The sequence below is a fragment of the Fukomys damarensis genome, unplaced genomic scaffold, assembly GCF_012274545.1.
Source record: "Fukomys damarensis isolate Sample0158 unplaced genomic scaffold, DMR_v1.0_HiC HiC_scaffold_14, whole genome shotgun sequence".
Classification (NCBI taxonomy): domain Eukaryota; kingdom Metazoa; phylum Chordata; class Mammalia; order Rodentia; family Bathyergidae; genus Fukomys; species Fukomys damarensis.
This window is the reverse complement of record NW_022900926.1, coordinates 2969121-2989882: the sequence shown is the minus strand read 5'-3', so window position 1 is coordinate 2989882 and position 20762 is coordinate 2969121. Positions and strand designations below refer to the sequence as shown.

Genomic DNA, 20762 nt, shown 5'->3' with positions numbered 1-20762 from the left:
CTGTATTAGAGGAGTGGGTTGGATATGATTGATATGCGTTAATTCGGCGGTGCTCTTCAGAACATATCCGAGCATGTCAGTAGCTCCCTTATACTTACTTTGTAGAGTTTATAAATCATGGATTGCATTTATATCAAATGCTTCTTTAGAATACTGAAAAAAATATTGCTTTAAGTAAGATAAATTAAGTATGCTTCCCAAAAGAGAATTTATGTACAGAAAACATAAACCAGGCGTGAGGCTCATGCCTGTAATCTCAGCACTCTGGGAGGCTGAGATAGGAAGAGGGAAAGTTCAAATCTAGCCTGGGCAGTTTACCAAGATCCTACCTCCAGCAAAAAATACAAAAATGGGCTGAAGATGTAGCTCACTATGAAGGCCCTGGGTCAAATCCTCAGTATCACAAAACGAATGGGTGAATGAATACATAGGATACTTAATATGTAATTAACATATGTAGTAAGTAGAGTACTAAATAGGCAATATGAATATCAGAAAACTATGTTCTTAGCATATAAGATGCAGATATGTAAATATATTAACTTATGTGGTCACAATACCACATAAGTAAAATAAAGCCATACAACTTTAATCTCATTAGATAACATGTTTACCTTGTGAAGAAATCATTTTGTTTTCTCTATTTTAATAGCCCTAACTTTACCTTTTATTGTTATTTTCTATAAGAAACAATTTTATGTAATCTCTTTGTACACATTCAATACAAAAACATCTATAATTTTATTCAATATTTATTTACAAACATACAGTGGTACTTTGAGTCACAAACTTAGCTTGTTCCACAATTCTTGGGAAGTGGCTGTGATTTGTTCATAATCAGAATCAGAGTTTGCAAATGGAATGTGAACCAAGGTGTTACTGAAATTCATATTACCTGATTATTTTAAAACTTCTGAAAGGGAAACTGAAATATTTTAAGGGAAAGTGCACATATGCTACAAATAAGAAGCCCAAAGTTTTAGTGCAATAAAATAGAAGTCATTTCAAGTTTGCTTTCTTGTGAATTCAATGAAATTAAAAGATTGATCTTTGTAATGAAAAAGACCAAAACTGCCAACAGAACAGTTTTACCAACAGAAAAATGTAGGCAGAGGCAGACATTACTCCAACTGAGTAAACATGCTTCACACTGTGAAATTCCTCAGTACTACACAGAAAAGATGGATCGGTCAACAGGAATACAGTTGTTAGTTTTCTAGAAATGTTTTTAAATTTTTAACTCTGGTGATTTTTAGAGTAAATTAAAATATTCTTGTGGAATCTTTAAACTGCCTTACCACAGTTGTCCTGGTGTTTGCTGAAGGACGGGCCCTGCATGTTTGAATAATTCCCTCCGAGGTTGGAACCAAGTTGTGATCAAGAACAATAAATAATAAATAACAACAATAATAATTTGTATCTCCCCTGCACCCTCCAGCTGTGGCCATCAGCGTGGTTCACAGTCTTTAAATAAACTTCACAGGATCCTGGTGAGAGGCGAACAAAGTTCAAATGGGAAAAATGAGGCACTTCAAGAAGTGGTGATGAACCAAAGGTCGCACGGACATGCAAGTTAACAACAGATTCGGGAATGCCGCTCACTCTTCCTCACACCAAAGTCTTCTTTCCAACTCCTGCTGATTCAGGATTATCTCTCTTTTTCCTCCAGATAATGAGATGTGGACATGGCCCATGCCAGGTGAGCGCTCACCACTGAGGTGTGTCCCATTCTGCTGTGGAAAGAAATTCTCTTAGTATATCCGGTTGTGAGAGTCAGTGAGCTACTGGGGATCAGTCTTGAAATTTTATTTTGTATATAACATGCTGTGTATCTGTTTTTATGGCTAATGAAATGTACAATATCAAGTTTTTCTCTGCTCTCTAAATGGTTGAGTCTGAACTTGGAAGAAAACAGTCTTTCTCATGTCATTAGTTATAATTGTTGAGTGTGCTCAGCAGTTGTGAAGGTGTTTAAACAGGAAAACAATAAATTCGAATTTAAAAAATCAAGGAGACGTTCGCTAATGCAAATTTTATTCATCTAATCGGGGCTCCTCTGCCACGCACCAGCGCTCATGTCACGTGTTTCATGCACCTCATCCTGTGACTTTAAGCACTGATCCGAGCTGACTGGCATCAGTGGCCCATCTGAGTAGCCACTCACAGATTTCAGAATACTATTTGCTTGGGGTTGGCAGGAAATGTAATCACCACCTTTTAAAAAATAGTGTTGTGAAATCTGAGATTCATCTTTACACAGGAAATTTGTGTCCTTAATTACAGAGGACTATGATACCTTTTATTTTGCAAATTGCAACTATCTTCTATAACATGCTGATATTGTCCTTAATGTCAAATAACCATACCAGGTGACAATGAGCTCTAAAGCTGTCAGAGGTTTACAGTAAAATGCTTATGTTTTAGTGTTTTATAGTTAGTTCCAGTGAAGTAACTTGATTAGAACAAGGTTGTCCTGGGGGCCAATTAATTTATCATAACAAAGGATTGTATTCCTAAAGCAAGAGGGGAGGGAAGGGGGAGCAGGAACGAGAGGAACTAAGATGTGGTGTGTATCGCTTCCAGCCCCATGACAGATGCTTCCACAGTGCCTCTCAAATGTGCACATAAAAATGAGCTCTCACCAAAGACCGCCTTGTTGTTGTTTGTCTGTTTGTTGTGGTTCAGTTACTCTGGTTCTGAAGCTCCTATCAGGAGGGTGAGGTGCGGAATCACCAGGCAGACTCCAGGGAGGTTTCTGGAACACGTCCCCGCCTTGTTATTTTTTTTTTTTTTTTTTTTGAGACAGGGTCTCACTGTGTAGTTGAGTCTAACCTGGAACTCACTTATGTAGCCCAGGCTGGTCTCGAACTCACAGTGATCCTCCTGCATGAGCCTCCCGATAGCTGGGATTACAGGCGTGCGCCACCACACCCAGCAACTTTCCTTTTTTTAATAGGCAGAGCAATCACTTATATAGTCAAGGAGCAAGGGGAGGGACACTGTATGCTGGGAATAACATGACTGGTTGATGCTCTCATATTTCTATGTAAGGTGATCTTTTGGGCGAACCATGGAGGCAACAAATAGGAGGAATGGGACGTCCTTCAGCCGGCTCTAAGCCAGTCTCTACGCACGAGAGTGAGCATGTTCAAACTCCTGAGTATCCCCTAGCATGTCAGGAGAGGTGCGTGCGGCTCAGTTGGCTCAGCCATGCTTGAATTTCTCTCACATTTCCCCTTTTTCTTTTGGCTCCATCACCTCGGCCAGAAGCACTACATCAGCATGGGTTTGTTTGTACTGACAGGAAGCCCTTTGGCTTATCTTGAGGATGAAATAAAATAATATCATTCCACATATAGTAAGCACATAAGGAGAGCATAGAATGACAGCTTTAACCCAATTACTTGAGACCATCCAGTAATTACCCCTCGCCAGATGGTATCCCAGATATTGTCAGAGGTGATGATGTCTACAGCTTGAGTATTATCCATTTGTATAAGAGTTTGTTAGTTGTGGTAATTTTTGTCTATAGTTGGGGTCCCAGGTATGCCATATATAATTTGAAAGATTTTTACAGTCATCATAATTTTTACAGACATATGGGGTAACACACACATCAGTATAATTTTCATGCCATCTGTTTAGAACTTTAGTTTCTAATATTTGTAGTGCTTCCCAAACCAGGTCCAATTGAGTTTGCAGGTTAAGAACGGCAGTTCGTACATCTTGAAATAGGGCTGCACTGTGTCCTAGAGCGAGGGATGTGTTATGGGCGAGTCGGTCAACAGTGGCAGCAGTCATAATTTGTTTATGCAGGGTAACAGGTGGTGGCTGTAGCAGTTAGAGTGGCTGTTAGGGAGACGACTATAGCAGAGATGGCAGCTACACCTTGATCTTGCTGACATCGTGGGTGAAGCATTACATCGAAGAGGGGGTCGGGTTCTCGCCATTCACCTGTAAGATTTATGGATAACCAAATTTCTGGGGGCGGGTGCTGCCAAAATAGAGGTGCTGGGTTTTATTAGCGAACATGGCTGGATTGACTCATGAGGAGACACAGACAGTATTACTGAGCTTGAGGGAGGAATTGGTCATGATATAGAAAAATGGCTATGGAAGACAGGCTGTGAATGGTAGAACAGTACTGTTGGGGAGCAAGGAAGCAGAGGTATTAGCAGGAGAGAAAGTAGTGTTACCACTGAAGGAAGCACTGGCACCTAAAGTGAGGAACAGCTGTCTGAAGTCTATAGGCCGCTTACGTTAAATGAATCCAGAAGAGACAGTGGGTCTCCACATACAATAAGGTCTTTTGCCACAGTTGATATAGGTGTGATTACGATAGGGCTGGAATTGGGTGTCAGAGGAGGTAGTAATCATTGCGAGGGGCCCCCATCCTATGGCACCACTGTTTGGATGGAATAGTGGGGAGGATCGGTGTCTGGCAGTACATTGCCAGCACATAAGGGAACAGCAGGAGGCGTGTGAAGACCGGTGGCTTTCGTACATGGTTAGTACTGATTTCCACCCTAAATGAGTGAATCTTTGAGGGAAAACACATGAAAATGGAGGCTGTGTGAGACTAGTGACATCACTGGTAAAACAGACCAAAGCAGGGTGTACCATGGATTTCCAGAGAATTAAGTGAGCCTGTTGAAAAAGTACCCTCAATCAAGGCAGGGTGAAAGTTGGAATCATTTCCAAATGCATGGGAAAGAATCAAATTCTAGTCCACTGTAACAAAAATAGGAGGTTTGGGACAAGGGCCCATATTTGCATGACAGAAGGGGGACCGGGTATAGCTTGTCCTGAGTTGGCGGTGAGTGCAGCACAAAGGAGGACCACTATAATGGGTCCAGGCACTGGCTTAGGTGTTCCAGGGGGCACAAGACCCTGTGCTTAAGTACAGAGGGCTTTAAGCATTCCCCACATGACTGGAGGTGCTGTAGAAAGTCTAAGGAGTAGTGGGCTGCAAAGCAATAGCAGCAGCAAAGGCTTGGGAGAGTGCTGATGCTAGGCCTGATTACTATGTTCAGGGGTCCCTATATCTTTAGTAGCTAAAATCCAATCTTCAAGGGTCTTGTGTTTAATAGGGGTGATGACCGATTTAAATGAATTGTGACACCCCTCAAAAATGAGCTCTTTAATTAAAGCTTGTTGCACCTCTGGATGTACAACCTTGGGTTGTGCTGTCTGGATGACTTGTTGGCAGAATTCAGGGAAGGCTTCAGTAAGCTACTGTATTAATGTAGCAATGGAAGGGGTGCCTCCTGCTATAGGCATGTGGCGCCAGGCTGCCAGAGCAGTTACACTCTTGATCATAATAAACGGCATTTTGCTGGGCTTGTCTGGTGACATCTGCTTAGCGCCCAGTCCCCCTGAGCATAGCCAGAGTAATGGGGACACCATTGGCAATATTGTGGCATTCTCGTTCACATTGATCTTTATACATGGCTTTAAGCATAAGAAAGTCCCCTGGGGACAAACAGGTACCGGCAAGATCTAACCAGTCTTTGGGTCAATTAACATTGCATGAAAATTCTTCTAGCAATTGTAGAGCAATGGGGCTTTGGGGCCCGTGGTCTTGGACTGCCTGATGGAAGTCTTTCCAAACCTTGGGGGGATGGGGGATCCAGGGTGCCACCCCGGGACCGCCCACTGTGATGGGATAGGCCCAGAGAAGTGGGGTACTTTTTATAGATTTTTTAAAACATGGTTTGGAAGAAGGCATCATTCAAATGAGGATCATGATCTCTGGGGGATAGGGGCTCCTTGCTATCTGATGAGGAATCATGATATCGATAAGATGGCTGTGAGCACGGTGGGGCCGCCATAATGGACTGGAAGAGGTGGCCTCCTTGTGATGACGTACTTCCAGGTGACATGGGGGCTGGGGGGCGGGAGAATCTTCATCTTCCACAGCAGGTGTAGGGGTCGCCTCCGTAGAAGAAATCGGAAGTGGGGAACAGCAACCTCCATTTTTCCCAGGGAGGAGAAGCCACCATCAATGCTTTGTCCCTGAAGTGAGTCTTCCCTTTTTTTGTTATTAGAGGGGGCCTGTGAGACACATGCTTCTGAGGCTTTGATCTCATGGGGGTCCAAACACTGAATTATTGCTGAGGTTACAGAAGTCCAGAGGGAGGCAAACCTCACCATGCTTTTCAGCTTTCTGTGCATTATGTGTGACATGCTCCCAGACCTCTGGGTCATCCACTTTGGCCGGCTCTATCCTTGGGGAGGTTTGAAGGACAAATTCCCAAAAATCTAAGAGCCTTTCATGGGAGACCTTCATACCCCGTATTCTTAAGAGGGCTTTCAGTAACGTAGCCTGGGCTGGCTTATCATGACTTGGTAGATTACCTATCACTTACTCCTGTGGGGATCGCTCACCTGACTCTTCAGTATTTACCATATATACACACAAGCCCCATGTTGGGCACCACTTGTTGTTGTTTGTCTGTTTGTTGTTGTACAGTTACTCTGGTTCTGAAGCTTGGATCAGGAGGATGAGGCACAGAACTGCCAGGCAGAAACCGGGCAGGTTTCTGGAATACTTCCATTTTTAATAAGCAGAGAACTCTCTTATATAATCAAAGAGCAAGGGGAGGGACACTGTATGCTGGGCATAACATGATTGGTTGAGGCTCTCATATTTCTATATAAGGTGATCTTTTGGGCAAGTGATGGAGGCAGCAAATAGGACGAACAGGAAGGGCATCCTTCAGCCGGCTCTAAGCCAGTCTCAACACAGGAGAGTGAGCATGCTCAAACTCCTGAGTATCCCCTAGCATGCTAGGAGATGTGCGCTCAGTGCACTTGGCTCAGTTGTGCTTGAATTTCTCTCACACTTCTCTGCCCAGCCACTCTTGAGAGATTTGTTGCACAGAGGAGCCTGCCTAGCTGTGAGCAGTGTCCGATCAGGCCATGTCTCCCCTGGGAAGTATACTTTGGGTCAGAGGAACTGTCTTCTACCTGTGATTTACTGTTTTCTTCAGAGGAATTGCAATCATCATGAGTTACATTTTCTAAGGTTTTCTCTCAGTGACAGAGAATGCAAAATTAAATGAGGGTGAGGAAAACTGATGATACTTGCTGTCCTGGCAGAGACAGGAGGGTGCACAGTCCATGGCAGGAGAGGGGAACAGAGCAAGAGAGCCAGGGAAGCAGGAAAAGGGGAGTTAGGAAAGCCCTGGAAGCACTGCCCCAGGGCTTTCCCAAGTCCCACTCTCCCACTGTGGTGAGTCGCATTTCAGAGGGAAAGCAGTTATTGAGTCTTAAATCCCTGTCTTTCCTCTAAGTACACTAAATGCATATTAATCTAAATGGAAACATGAAAGTGTATGTGTGTAAAATGGGAATATCCTAGTCGCTCAAAGATTTTGCCTGGAACAGACAACCCAGACCCTGTTCTTGTCCTCATTTTCCTTTCAGTGGTGCAATTCTAGCACAGGATTCTCAAGATCCTTTCCCTGGTACCATCAAGGCAACACAGTGATCTTCCTGTGATGCTGTGTGCACACAGACAAGAATACCCTCACAGATTAAATGATTCTTTCATACCAATTAGAAAGGATTAAAAAAACAAAATGAATACCTGTCAAGCAAGATCATGCAATACTGATAATTACATTTCACATTATTCTAAAAGAGGTCATATCATTTTCCAAACAGGTTTTAGCATTTACATTGTCTAATATTTTCTAGAAAATAAATCTCTAATTTCTGTAGAGATTGTTCATCATTGAGTTATCAAGAGATTTTTTGGGAAAACACAATTCTTTGCCCTAAGCAACACTGTCTAATGTCACAGGTCTGGTGTCCCGCTGTGTACACTCTAGTGTGAATTCCTGCACATGCCACTTAGCAATGATGTCAGAATGCATCTGATCATGAGTTGTCACCCATGTCATTTAAATTAGTAAGTGACTGTAGTTTGCTCAAATTTAGAGAAATGTGAATGAAGCACAACTTTCTTTTAAATTCATGTATGCTTGACAATAAAATTGTATACAATTCATTGCATACAATGTACCACACACATATATACCTATAACATATATACACACACATATATTAGGCAGATATAGTAAAGTGATTCTACAAGCAGACTAATCAATACCTCAGCATTTCATGTGAGTGTGTGTGTGTGTGTGTGTGTGTGTGAGTGTGTGGTAACACACATAAGACCTAATGTCTTAGCAAATTCACAGTATCATGAACTACAGTCACCAGTGAATTATGATTCTGGAGTTTCATTTTCTATCTGAAAATGTGTATGTATATACCTATAACATATATACACAAACATATATTAGGCAGATATAGTAAAGTGATTCTACGAGCAGACTAATCAATACCTCAGCATTTCATGTGAGTGTGTGTGTGTGTGTGTGTGTGTGTGTGAGTGTGTGGTAACACACATAAGACCTAATGTCTTAGCAAATTCACAGTATCATGAACTACAGTCACCAGTGAATTATGATTCTGGAGTTTCATTTTCTATCTGAAAATGTGTAGCCTCCCTGTAGCCTAACCTCAGACCTCAGTACTGCTCTACTTCTGGGGCTTCAATTGTTTTGATCATCTCTCTACAAACGTACATGTGTTTTGCAAATATTTTTATTACATTACATACTTTTCCTTCTCAATCTACAATGTTTTTGCTGTGTAGCAGATTTTTAAAACTTCTGATACAGTTCCACTTGCTTATTTTTGTTTTTATTATGTACGATTTTAGTGCCCTGTCCAAAAATTCATTTCCAAGAGCAAAATGTCAAGGAACTTATTTCCTTTGACCCTTCTTTCTCTTTATTCTGTTTTGTTTTTACCTTTGAGAAGGTGTCGATCTGTTGCCCAGGCCCGGGCTGATTGAGCTCATGGTGCCCATGAGCCCCAGTGTCCCTCTAGAGGCTCTGGGCTGAGAACTTCCCTCCTAACTGGGTGCAGACATCCAGATTTTCTAATACAATCACTTTGTGTGTTCTTGGCACTTTTGTCAAAGATCAGCTGATTGCTGTTTATTTATTTTTATTGTATTCCATCCATCTATATGTTGTTCTTAGGCCAGTACCTTACTGTTTTGTTGCAGCAGGTTGTGTATGAAATCAGGCAATATGTTACCCCTGCTTTGCTTTTCCTTCACCAACATTTCTGTGATTATTCAGTCTCTTGTGGCTCCATATAAATTTAAGGATTGATGCTCCAATTTCTGTGAAAAGTGCCATTGAAATTTTTATAGGGACTGCATGAGATCACATTGGGCAGTAGGGACAGTTTAACAGCATTAATTATTTTAATCCAAGAATATTGGATAGGCTTCCACTTATTTGTGTTTCTTAATTTCCCTTAGCAATATTTTCAAGTCTTCAATGCAACACTGTCACCCACCTTGATTAAATTTATTACTAAACATTTTATTATTTTTGATGCTTTTTATAAGAGTATCTATGCAATTTTTATATAATATATATAGAGAGCAAATATTTATGGTCTTGATGTTTGGATTTTTTCTGAATTTTTTTTAAGATAGTTCATTGTTAGTATGTAAGAAAAATAACTGAATTTTTGTGATTTTGCCTTCCATAACTTTTCTGAATGTGTTCATTCTAATAGCCATTTGATGTAATGTTTTGGAATTTACCCATATGATCAGATCTCCTGCAAACAGATAACTTTACTTCTTATGTTCCAATTTCCATGCATTTTTTTAATGAAATAGTCATCTGTGGCCTTAAATATGTTGCGCTACCTACTTACCATACCTAATTGTTGAGTTTTTCTGATGAAAGCATTCTGTATTTTTGTCAGTGTTTTGTGGATACTGAGGTGATCATAGGCCTTTACTCTGCATGAGCATATTGATGCTGATGTCATATTTACTGACTTACATATGTTGAAACATCCTTGACCCCAGGAAAAAAACCACTTCGTAATTGTGATGACCCTTGTAATGTGCTGTTGCATTAACTTTGCTAGTCATTATGAAGCGTTTTGCATTTATGTTCATAAATGATATTGGGTTGTAATTTGCTTTTCTTTTTCAAATTTCAGATTTATTGAATTAAAATTTGCATATTGCACATTTAAAAACTTTAAGTAAGATTTAGTAGATTTTAGCACATTGGCAGAGTTGGACAACCATGCGCACAGAAAATGTAGACCACATTTTGTATTCTAAAGTGAAACACTTGTCCCACTGCTTATCATCTCCTGACCCCACCAAGTCTTAGCCACCTCTAGCTTCATAGATTTTCCTTTTGTGAATTTTTTAATTCAAAGTAGATCATACTCATAGCAACAATAAAAAACTTTAAATTTTCTTTTCTTATTGTTTCCATATCTAACTTTGATATGAACAACATATGAGGCTAATAAAATGAATCTAGAAATCCTCACTCCCCTTCAATTAACCAATCAACTCCTGGAATAGTCTCGGTCTTTTCTGTATTTGGAAGTTATTTAAATTACTGTTTCAATCTCCTTATTCATTATGGACCTGTTTATATTTTGTTTCTTCATGATTCAGTCTTGGTAGCTCATATGGCCCTAGGAAGTTATTCGTTTATTCTAGGGTAGCCAATTCATTGATACACAATCACTCACAGTAGCCACCAGATGCTTTGACTCTGTGGACTCAAATGTAATGTCTACTTCTTCCTTTATTCTTTCATTTAAATACTCTTTGATTTTGTTTGGACTAAAGATTCATTAATGCCATTTATATTTTCAAAAAAACAGCTCTTTATTTCTATTGTTTTCTTTTTATTTCTACTATAATCTTTGTTTTTTCCTTATTTCTGCTAACTTTGGCTTAGTTTTTCTTCTTTTTTGACCATTAAGGTATGAAGTTAGGTTGTTGATTTTAGATCTTTCTTTTTTCTTAATATGTTTCCACTTCTGTTTGTCTTGACATTTTAAAAACAATTCCCTCCTGATTTGTTTTTCAAGCCATTGGGTGTTCAGGAGAGTGTTATTTAATTTTATACATATTTGTAGATTTTCCAGTTTCCTCACCTTATAAATTTCTAGTTGTATAACATTATGATCAGAAAAAGGTGCTTGATAGAATTTCAATATTCTAACATATATTGACACTTGTGGACTAAAGTATGATCTCTCCTGGAGAATGCTCGGTGTCTGTTGGTGAATGTGTGTTAAAGAGAGTATTAAATGTGTGCTAAATATGTATTAAACAGAGTATTCTGCATATGTTTGTCAGAGTCCTTCCACCTCTCCCATTGCTCAAGTCCACTTTCTAACTGATTTTTGGTCTGGATATTCTCTCCATCGTTTAGGTGGTGCCTTGAGTCCCCTGAGAGTATAGCATTGCTGTCTACATCACCTCTCATTTTATTAATATTGGCTTTCTATATTTATTTCCTTGAAGTAACTATGTTTATAATTGTTATATCCTTACAGATTTACTACTTTATAATTATATAGTTACCTTCCTTGCTTCTTCTGGTAGCTTTGACTGAACGTATATTTTGTCTGATCAAAGTATAACCACTTCTGCTATCTTTTGGTTTCCATTTGCATGTAACATTTTTCTTTCTTTCAGTGTATGGGTCTTTAAAGCTAAAATGAGTTTCTGTTAGGCAGCATATTGTTGAGTCTTGTAATTTTTTGTTACATTTGGCTACTCTTTTTTTAATTAAAAGTTTAATCCATTTTAAAAAATTAATTATAGATAGATCAGGAACTGGTAAGGACAAGTAAGGAAATAGTATTGCCATTTTGTTTATTTTTTTATTGTACTTTTATTCATTCATTCTTCTCTTGGTTTTGTGTTGTTGCTGTTTGTTTTTAGTGATATGGCTTGCATTCTTTTTATTTCTATTTTTTATGGTTACTAGGATTTTCATTGTTTCTTTACTGTTGCTTTCTCTTATTTTTGTATAATTACTAGGATTGTATTTTTCTTTTTGGTAACCATGAGATTTACATAAAGCATCTTATAGTTTTAGCAGTCTATTTGAATACAATCTTTAGCATGCAAAACCTTACACCTTTGCCTGCTCCATATATTTTACAGTATTATTGTCACATTTTACATTTTCATATTGCATAGAAACTAAGTTATTAAAGCTATCACTTTAATATATTTGACTTTTAACTTTTATTCTAGAGTTAGAAGTGATTTACACACCACCATCATAATATTAGAGTTATCTGGATTTGATTAGTAAATTACCTTACCACAAAGTTTTTTACATTCATATATTTTCATGTTGTTACTTAGCCTCCTTTCATTTCAACTTGAATCCTCCTTTTATTACTATTTGTAAACAGATTAACTAGTGATAAACCCCTTCAGCACCTGTTTGTCTTAAGCTGTCTTTATCTCTTCCTCATTTGCAAAGTAGATCTTTGTTGGTTATAGCAATTTTGTTTAGAGGTTCTTCTTATTGTTGTGGTGGTGGTGGTACTGAGAATTAAACCTGGAGCCTTGGGTGGGCTAGAGGAGTGTTCTAGCCTACACTTTTACACTCATTTATTTGTTTGTTTGTTTATTTAGAATTTAAGAAAGGTTCTCACTAAGTTGCCCAGGGTGCATTTGAAGTTGTGATCCTCCTTCCTTAGCCCTTTGCCTTGCTAGGATTGCAGATGTGTGTCACTGTGCTTAGCTTGGAAGTTATTTTTTCATTCTCCAATTTTAATAAACCATCCTATTCACTGCTGTCATACACAGCATCTATTGATTGCCTCAGAAATGATTAATCACTTATCATTTATTGCTTTCCAAAAATATTTTACTTACATTTCTCCTAATATTTGAAGTTTTCATCCATTATTTTTTAAACAAATTTTCTCCCCTTTTACTCCTCTCTCTCTCTCTTCAATTGTTCATAATCCATAATGCATATTCCAGATCTTTTATGGTGTCCCATGTCTCACTCATATGCTCTATTAATTGTGGTTTATTTTTGTTCCCCAATTGGCTAATCTCACGTTAGCAGTCTTTGAATTGACTCATTCTTTCTTTGCAGATTAAATCCACAGTTGAAAGTCTTGATTTTTTTCACCTTTGTAATTTTAGTTTGCAGTTTCAGTGTTTATTTGGTTCTTCTCTGTGATTTTATTGTTTTCTTAACCTCATTCAGCTGTCTGTGTTCTGTAGCATCTCATTAAAATCTATAAAATAATCATTTAAATTATTTGTTAGAAAATCCATAGATCTTCAGTTTTCTAGGTTCAAGTGATAAAACTTTCCTACTTCCTTTGGTGGTGTAGTCTTTGCCGAATTAACTGTGCAACTTTGCATTACATTTGTTCATTTGAAGGAACGCTTTCTCCAGTCTTTACGGACTAGTTTAACAAACATACACTCTCTCCCGCCAGGCGCCTTTGTTGATAGAACTGCCTCTGGTGTTCCAGTGGAATGAACTTAGAACCAGATTATGTTCCTGTTACTAGGTCTGTACTGGGAAGCTTATGTTAATAATATCTCAGGTGAGTGTGAGTATGTATCCTCTCTGGTCCCTATGCAGGTGGGATTTCTTCTGAGACCTTGTTCAGCAGGGCTGGTGAGTGAGAAAGGGTCCTTTTCTGAGTTTCTGGACAAGCAACACTGCTTTTAGACATAGCAGAGAGAGATTGAAGAACATTTCAATATCTATATTTGGGCTGTGAGCAGGTAAACTTTAGAACCACAGACAGGCACATCCTCAATGAGTCTTTAGGCACGGAGGGTACCTACACACCTCACAGAGGCACACCCAGGCACATCTCCACTTGTGTATTGTGCAGACAGGTGTTTAGGAGAGTTGGAGCTAGGTTATAAAGTCACTTTAAAATATGTGGTGGGACTAAGTCCAGCAGGAGGGGACTGGGTAGGATTAAGTGTAGCACTGTATTTTCTCTAAATTTTATAGTGTCCATTAAAAATATGTTAATTTAGTCCATTATGTGGATTTACCTCTATCTGTGTTCATCCTTCAAACTCCAAACGTTAAGGAAATTACCACGGCCATACAAAAGCGTGCCATTTTGTCTGGACACGGTGCTTCACATTAATGGCCATGGCAGCTCCTCCATCATGTGATCATTGCTGACCTGTTTTCTCCTGCACACAGTGCCCAGTTAATAGCACAGCAAGCTTGTCGCTTTTTATGCTATAATAGCTACCTCTAAACCATTCTTTATTATTTTCAATTGTAGACAATTTGGGATACAAATGCTTTAAATTTTTTGGCAATACTTTTGACTAAACCAGTGGTTTTCTTCAATGTACATAAATTGATATGTTGTTTTCTGACAATGGTATAATCTACACTCAGGATACTATTGATTGACCTCTTCAAGTAATGAAGAATTGAATTTTCATCAGAAACAAAATCTGTTAATATTTAGGTTCTGCTCACTGCCTAAGAATATTTTATCTCCTTAAAACACATTTTTGTGCCTGCACTATAGTACTGTTTTCCTAAATCTGTTTTACATTGTGTAGTTACATTTTGTTGCAAAATATGAACAACTTTTACTCTTTGCACTAGCATTTCACTGAGTCACTTAACAAACATTTTCTAATTTGCATTTATCCTCAATGCCAGGTTGCTACAGAGTCTGGCAGAACTTATCCTGCATTGCCAGGCCGGTGGATTCCTTCTAGAGAGAGAGAGTCATGCTCACTGGCCAGACTGTACCTTCAACTCAAGGAAACAGTTCTTGGGCCTTGATGGCAGATATGAATCTTCAGATTCACAAAAACGATTCTTAGAAGTCTGATTAAAAATAAGTAAGTAGATCTACCTTTCAGGATCTGTGGTTCTGAGCACAACACAACATCTCACAATCAAATAGAGGGAAGAAAACATCCTAACCAACAGAAGACAACTGAATAGATGGCTAACTTCAAAATAATTTAACCGCAACAGTAACAAAACAAGAACAATAATAATTATTGTTGCTTGCAAGGACATTAGAGTACAGAATATAGCGGAATACAGAAGAAAAATAACTATTAGTCAACCGTTACATATGTCACAGATTATTCAAAAGAGAGGATGAAATTAGGGTACTTAAGTAAGATGGAAGTCAAGTTACCAGTGACAGCCTCCTAGTGGAAGACCTAATATTGAACCTGCTTTAAGGAAGGAAAAAAGGAAAGAGGGAAGCAAGGGCAATCTAAAAGGTAAAATTGAGCAAAGAAATTAGTAAATTTGTCAGTACATATAAGTAAGAATATTTTGAAATATAATTATAATAACTTATTATGATTTTCAGGTATAAAAATGAAATTAAAATATTTCCAATAACATATGGTCATCAGAATTGGAGCTTTATGAATTTTTTTGTTTTTCTAGAGGTAGTTGTTTTACTATGTTAACTAAAAATTTTTATTCCTTAATGTGTGCAAGTGAAAATCTTGCTCTTAACCACTAAAAATCTTCAGGTAGAATTTTTAACTGTAGTCTATAAAAAAAGAGTAAAAACAAAAATGAATAGAAAAAAGAAGGATAAGAAAATAAATTGTAAAGATAAAACCTAACCTAATATGATAGATAAGAAAACAGCACGTGTAATAGGAAATTACAATTATTTACCATTTAAAAATCAGGTTGAGAGAATACAACGCACTTGTATAAAATCTAACACAGATAAGTGGAAAGCCTAATAGTTACAACAGATTTATAAATATAGGACGAATTGCCCAGTTCGGCCTTGACCTCTTAAGCGCCATCTCTTGCTGTTTTTTCTTTCGTACCCAAACTGCAGCCTCGCTGGGTCCTTCCTCTTCCTCAGGTGTAGCGAGTGCATTTCCCAAAGTACACTATTTTTTAGTAGAAGTTTATTGTTCTGTAACTTCCTCAAATTTTATTCATCCCCTTGTTTTACCACTATTTGTTCCTTCCCAAGTCGTCTTCCTGTGAGCTGGGACTTTGCCTTCCTTGTTGTAAGCTAAACAATTCCTACTTAATGCGATCACTAAGAGCTGCAACACAATTAAATATGCTAAACTCTCATATTAAAGAGTGTGCCGGTTGATAAATTGAGACCAGTTAAATTTAACGAAGCTTGTGTGCTCAGCGAAGGACCAGGGCCCATTCCAGACCCAGCGTGGTTCGGAATCCCCGCCCACGACCCGACGAAGTTTTCATAACTGGAACACAAGGGCTTGCAGAGATCACGTGATCGGAGAGGGCTGGCGTTTGCCTTAGTCAGGGGTAATTCGCACCCTTCTTCCATGGGATTGGTATTTTTGAGATTCATCAGTGTTTATTATAACACAAATTCTGCTGAACAATTATTTACTTCCTTAAAAATACTATGATTTAATATATTATTAAACATTTATGTTGGTTTCTGGCTTTGGCAAATACAGCTTTATAAATATTCTTAATTATTTCTATTTATATTTTTGGTGAAAGTATACCCTTTTTTTTGTTGGATATCTTCCACATAGTAGGGCTCTTGGCTCTTGAGTATATAGTGTCTTTTTTTCCCCAAAGTGTCTGTACCACTTTACAGTTTTCAGATAGTGCATAAGAAACTCTTTGGTGTTTCATATCATTAGGATTAAGCCTTTTCTTTTTTTTCTTTTTTAACTTTACCTATTGTTGGGGAAGGAAAGAGATCTAAGACTTGCTGAGGCATTGTGACCAGTAATCTTGATTGTGTCCAGTTGATTTGGCTTGGGAGCTGCCAGGGGAGCAGTTCGGCAAGAAGTTGGGTGCAGCTGGTGCATCTCGGAGGCCTGGCCTTGGGCCTCGTTCTGGCCCCTCACCCTCTTCTCTGGAGCTGTCCCACTGTTCCTGCTTTGCTTCCTGGCCCCATGAACTCAGCGAGTATCTTGTCCTTCCACTAGGATGCCTGTCTTAGAGCCGGCTTACCATGGACTGAATCCCTTAAAACTGTGAGCCGATCCCCTCCTCCCTTAAAATGTAGTTGATTAATGCAAAGCGTATTGTAGTTTTAATTTGCAATCTCCATTTGTTTATTTTCTATAGGTATATTTACAGTTATTGTGCCTTCATTAATCATAGTATCTCTAACTATATACATCAAGTTTATTAATTTTAACCTAAATCATGCCATCTTTGTTATTAAGATTGCAAAATAAGAATTTAGATGAATCTTGTCTTTTATTGTTTTTCTTCCCAGCCTTTTATTTATAATCCTTGGATATCATTTTGTGGAATGTGCAAGTACTACAGTAAACACATTAATTAATTTTAATAATTTAGTAAAACATGGCTATTTAAATATTACTACTATGAATGCTGTGCTTTAATTTTTCTTCCATTTATGGCATCATGTCATTGACTTTACATCATTAATTTTTCTGTCATTTACCTTTTCTGTATTTCTTTAATGAAGTTGTCATTTTTCCACTTATTATTTTTGAAAATACACCATTCCTTCCATTCAAATGTTCTACTTTCAGTTATTCTGCTATTTTTCCTACCATAAATGAGGTAAAGTGATAAAAAAGCTGTGAGCTCACTCTAATGAAGCTTTTTTCTGCAAGTATTTCAGACAGTTGCTAGGTGGTTTTCAGGGACAAATAGATTCCAGTGTACTTTGACTTATCTGGAATGTGCTCATTCTTTCTCCATCCCACCTTGGAGTGCACTTTTGAGATCCTCATGGTGGTTGCTTAGTGTGACATCCGTTTTCTTCTGTGAGTTCTGCTCCATCATTCTCTGTGGTGCTTTAGGTGCCCATGGAGAGTCGCCTCACCAACACTCTGGAAGGTTCCAGATCACATGAAAGCATCAAGAATCACAGTGGAAATTGAGTGTCCCCTGCAAGGACACTTACACTGCTGCCATTAGCTGTTCTGTTGACAACTGATTAACCGCATTGGGGAGCAGGAAGGCACGGAAGTGGAGGCTCGCCCTGAGGACTGGCCCTGCTGGCTGTTATTAATAAGCAAGAAAGATCCTACTGGCTAATTACCAGCATTTTTCTCCAAAAAGAAAACCCAAGATATACTTCTATGGTACCCCTCCAACATAGTTTCTTTTCTATTATTGCCTATCAGAAGTTCTCAAGAACTCATTCACAGTTCTCTGCATTGCTCTGTCTCACTTTTGGTTGAGAACTTGATAATTTTCTTTAATTCTCTGGTGCCCACCATCCTCCAGACTGCGCCAGCTGCTATGTTTCACTTAAGGTTCAATGCTTCTGTTTTTGGTAAGTGAGATGTCTCACTGGCACTGTGTCTAATGCTGAGATCCTACTTTTAGGTGTGTTTCTCTCAAGCACCTAAGCCTATCCATGTGCATGTTGGGTATGGCAGTTTCTAGGTGCCTTCAGCTGTCCCTTTCCAATGAGATATGCACCACTTCTTCAATTTACTCTGCTTAACTTTTCTTAGGAACCAGGAAATGCTCTGAAGAAACATTCATCAGATGCTCATCAGTATTCCCTGACATTTAAATATGTTTGTCCATATCTGTTGTAGCAGAGCCTGGGCAGGGTAAGGCCCTTTCAATACTAAGGGGGAATGAAATTGATGGATAAGGACAGCGGAAGTCTACACTTGCTCTAAATCAGTGCTGGCTTCCAACTTCTTATTTTTCTCAGTCAATTGTGGGTGATCTGCAACTGATGATGATTCAGCTAAGAATTTGGACCCTACAATAGTGCCAAATGGATGTAAATTTGGTAAAAATCTTACTTCAGCTTGTGAATTTTGATGTTTCCCTGGACAGTGACATGCATTATGATACTCTCCCCATATTCTAGACAAAGCTTCCAAACACATCTCCCAGTGGACCCAAGATAGTGAGGGGAGACCACTAATACTGCACAACAGGTCCCAGTATGTTACACGAGAATTTCTCCACTTCATTACCAAACAGGCTCCTTGTAAGATGACTGTGAACTGCAGAATAAAGTGTGCTGAGCACATTTAAGCAGGCTACACTAAGTGAAGATGGCCCATACATTGGTGTGCTCAATGCATTTTTTATTTATAATATAGTCAGTGTATAATTTGGCATATCAGGATGTAACACCATTGTAAGTTGAAGGGTGACTGTATATTGAGGGATTATTTACATACAAGTAACAGAACCAATTCAAAAAGTGCAATTAGATTAATTTTGACAACTGTGTACACTCATAAATCCTTCATCACAATGAAAGGGTAGAACATTGCCATCAATCTCAAGATTCCACCTGCTTAATTTTGCCATCTTTATCCTTGTATCAGATAAACACTAATTTGTTCATTAGAGATTAATTTTCAAATCACATAAACGGACACAGACAGTGCATTCTCTTTGGTGCCTGGTTTCTTCCTGCAAAATGTTATGCCTCCCAGTGGTTCATCCTTTTAGCTGCTGTTAGCATTCAAGTGCATGGGTGTACAGGTTCATTTACTCACTCCGTTCATGATATCTACCATTCCCGACAAATGGAAGAAAGCTGCTATGAACTTTCATGCATAAGTAGTTGTACAGGAATAGATCTCCTTTAGCTTGGGTAAATATCTGGATTGCAACAGCTAGGTTATAACTAAGATGTGCATTTACCTTTGTAAGGAACTGTCAAAGAATTTTCCAGGGGTTAAACCATTTGACCTCCCCACCGGTTGGAATTACATCCAGCAAGTATGATAATCTGCCCTGCTCCACATCTTCTTCACAGGGAGATTATAGAAATTGGTTTATTCAGCGTTGATCATTATAAAATTACCAGCTGGGTATAAGTGGCTCCTCATTGTGACTTTGATTTGCATCATTCTCTTGAATAATGTTACGCATCTTGGGTGATGATTATTAGCTTTGGGTTCTTTTGCTTTTGTGAAATGTTTGGTGGTATTTAAATTTTTTCATTGAATTTGTATTATTATCTTTATATTATTGAATGGCATGGATTCTTTATGTATTCTGAATATGTGTCCACTGTTAGATACATAGTGTATGTTTTACCTGATTATATACATATTTATCCTGTTGTACAAATATTTTGTCCTATTCCATGTTTTGTTTTGTTTTGTTATTTATTTGAAGCATTTGAGGAATAATTTTGGTGACTTCTAATATGTGACTCTTACCCTTATGGTTCATGCCTTTTGTGTTTTACAATAAGAAGCTCTTTCTATTTCAAAATTTTTTAACTTTACCCACTATTAGGGGAAGGAAGGAAATACAGTAGTGTGACTGTTGATCTTCATTTTGTCTGCTTGATTATTATAATCTCCTGTATTATAGGAGATTTATAATTTTATATTTTTCATGTGGAACTATGACTCATTTCTAGGTCACTTTTTGTCTATAACGAGGATTACTTTGCTGTTCACTTTTCCATCTATAAATCAACCTGTTGCAACCCTATTGGTTGGAATAATTTTTTTCCTTTCCATTAAATTTCCTTGGCTTGTTAAAAACCAACTGGCCATATACACCCGGGTCTATTAGTGCATTCTTCATTTTGTTCCCTTGTTTATAATTTTATTCTCTTGATAACACCATAGTGTCTTTATTCCTAAAGTTTTATAGTAAGACTGCAATATTATAGTTCTTAAATGGTTTGAGGTTTACAGTGCTGTTGTAATTGCATCATTATTTTTATAAGTATATTAATTTAAATTATGTATGTATTATATATATATCACTTTTTCATCGATTTAGATTTTTCTCTAGACACTTTTATAATACATATACATTTTCAGAGTCCTGTATTTAAAGTCTAAAAGTATAAGTTTTCTGGGGGCCAAAGAGAAAGAAAATTTCTGTGAATTTGGGGCTGCAACAGTCTCTTATATGGAAGACAAATTGCGAATCCCAACAGGCCCTGGGGACAGCGCTGGT

The 20762-nt window shown here is 38.2% G+C and overlaps 1 protein-coding gene across 2 annotated transcripts in view; it reads left to right on the top strand.

The window, feature by feature from the left end:
- Positions 1 to 1313: 1313 nt before the first annotated feature.
- The window catches only part of LOC104876747, a 68740-nt gene continuing 49291 nt past the window's right edge, over positions 1314 to 20762 (top strand). Inside the window, exon 1 of one of the 2 annotated variants that reach the window (XM_010644945.1) lies at positions 1314 to 1699. In XM_010644945.1, coding sequence (XP_010643247.1) covers positions 1592 to 1699 — 108 coding nt within the window. In that variant the 5' untranslated portion in view covers positions 1314 to 1591. Of the gene's footprint in view, positions 1700 to 13352; positions 13450 to 20762 lie in introns of those variants that run through there. The other variant, XM_010644946.1, reaches the window with a different exon arrangement.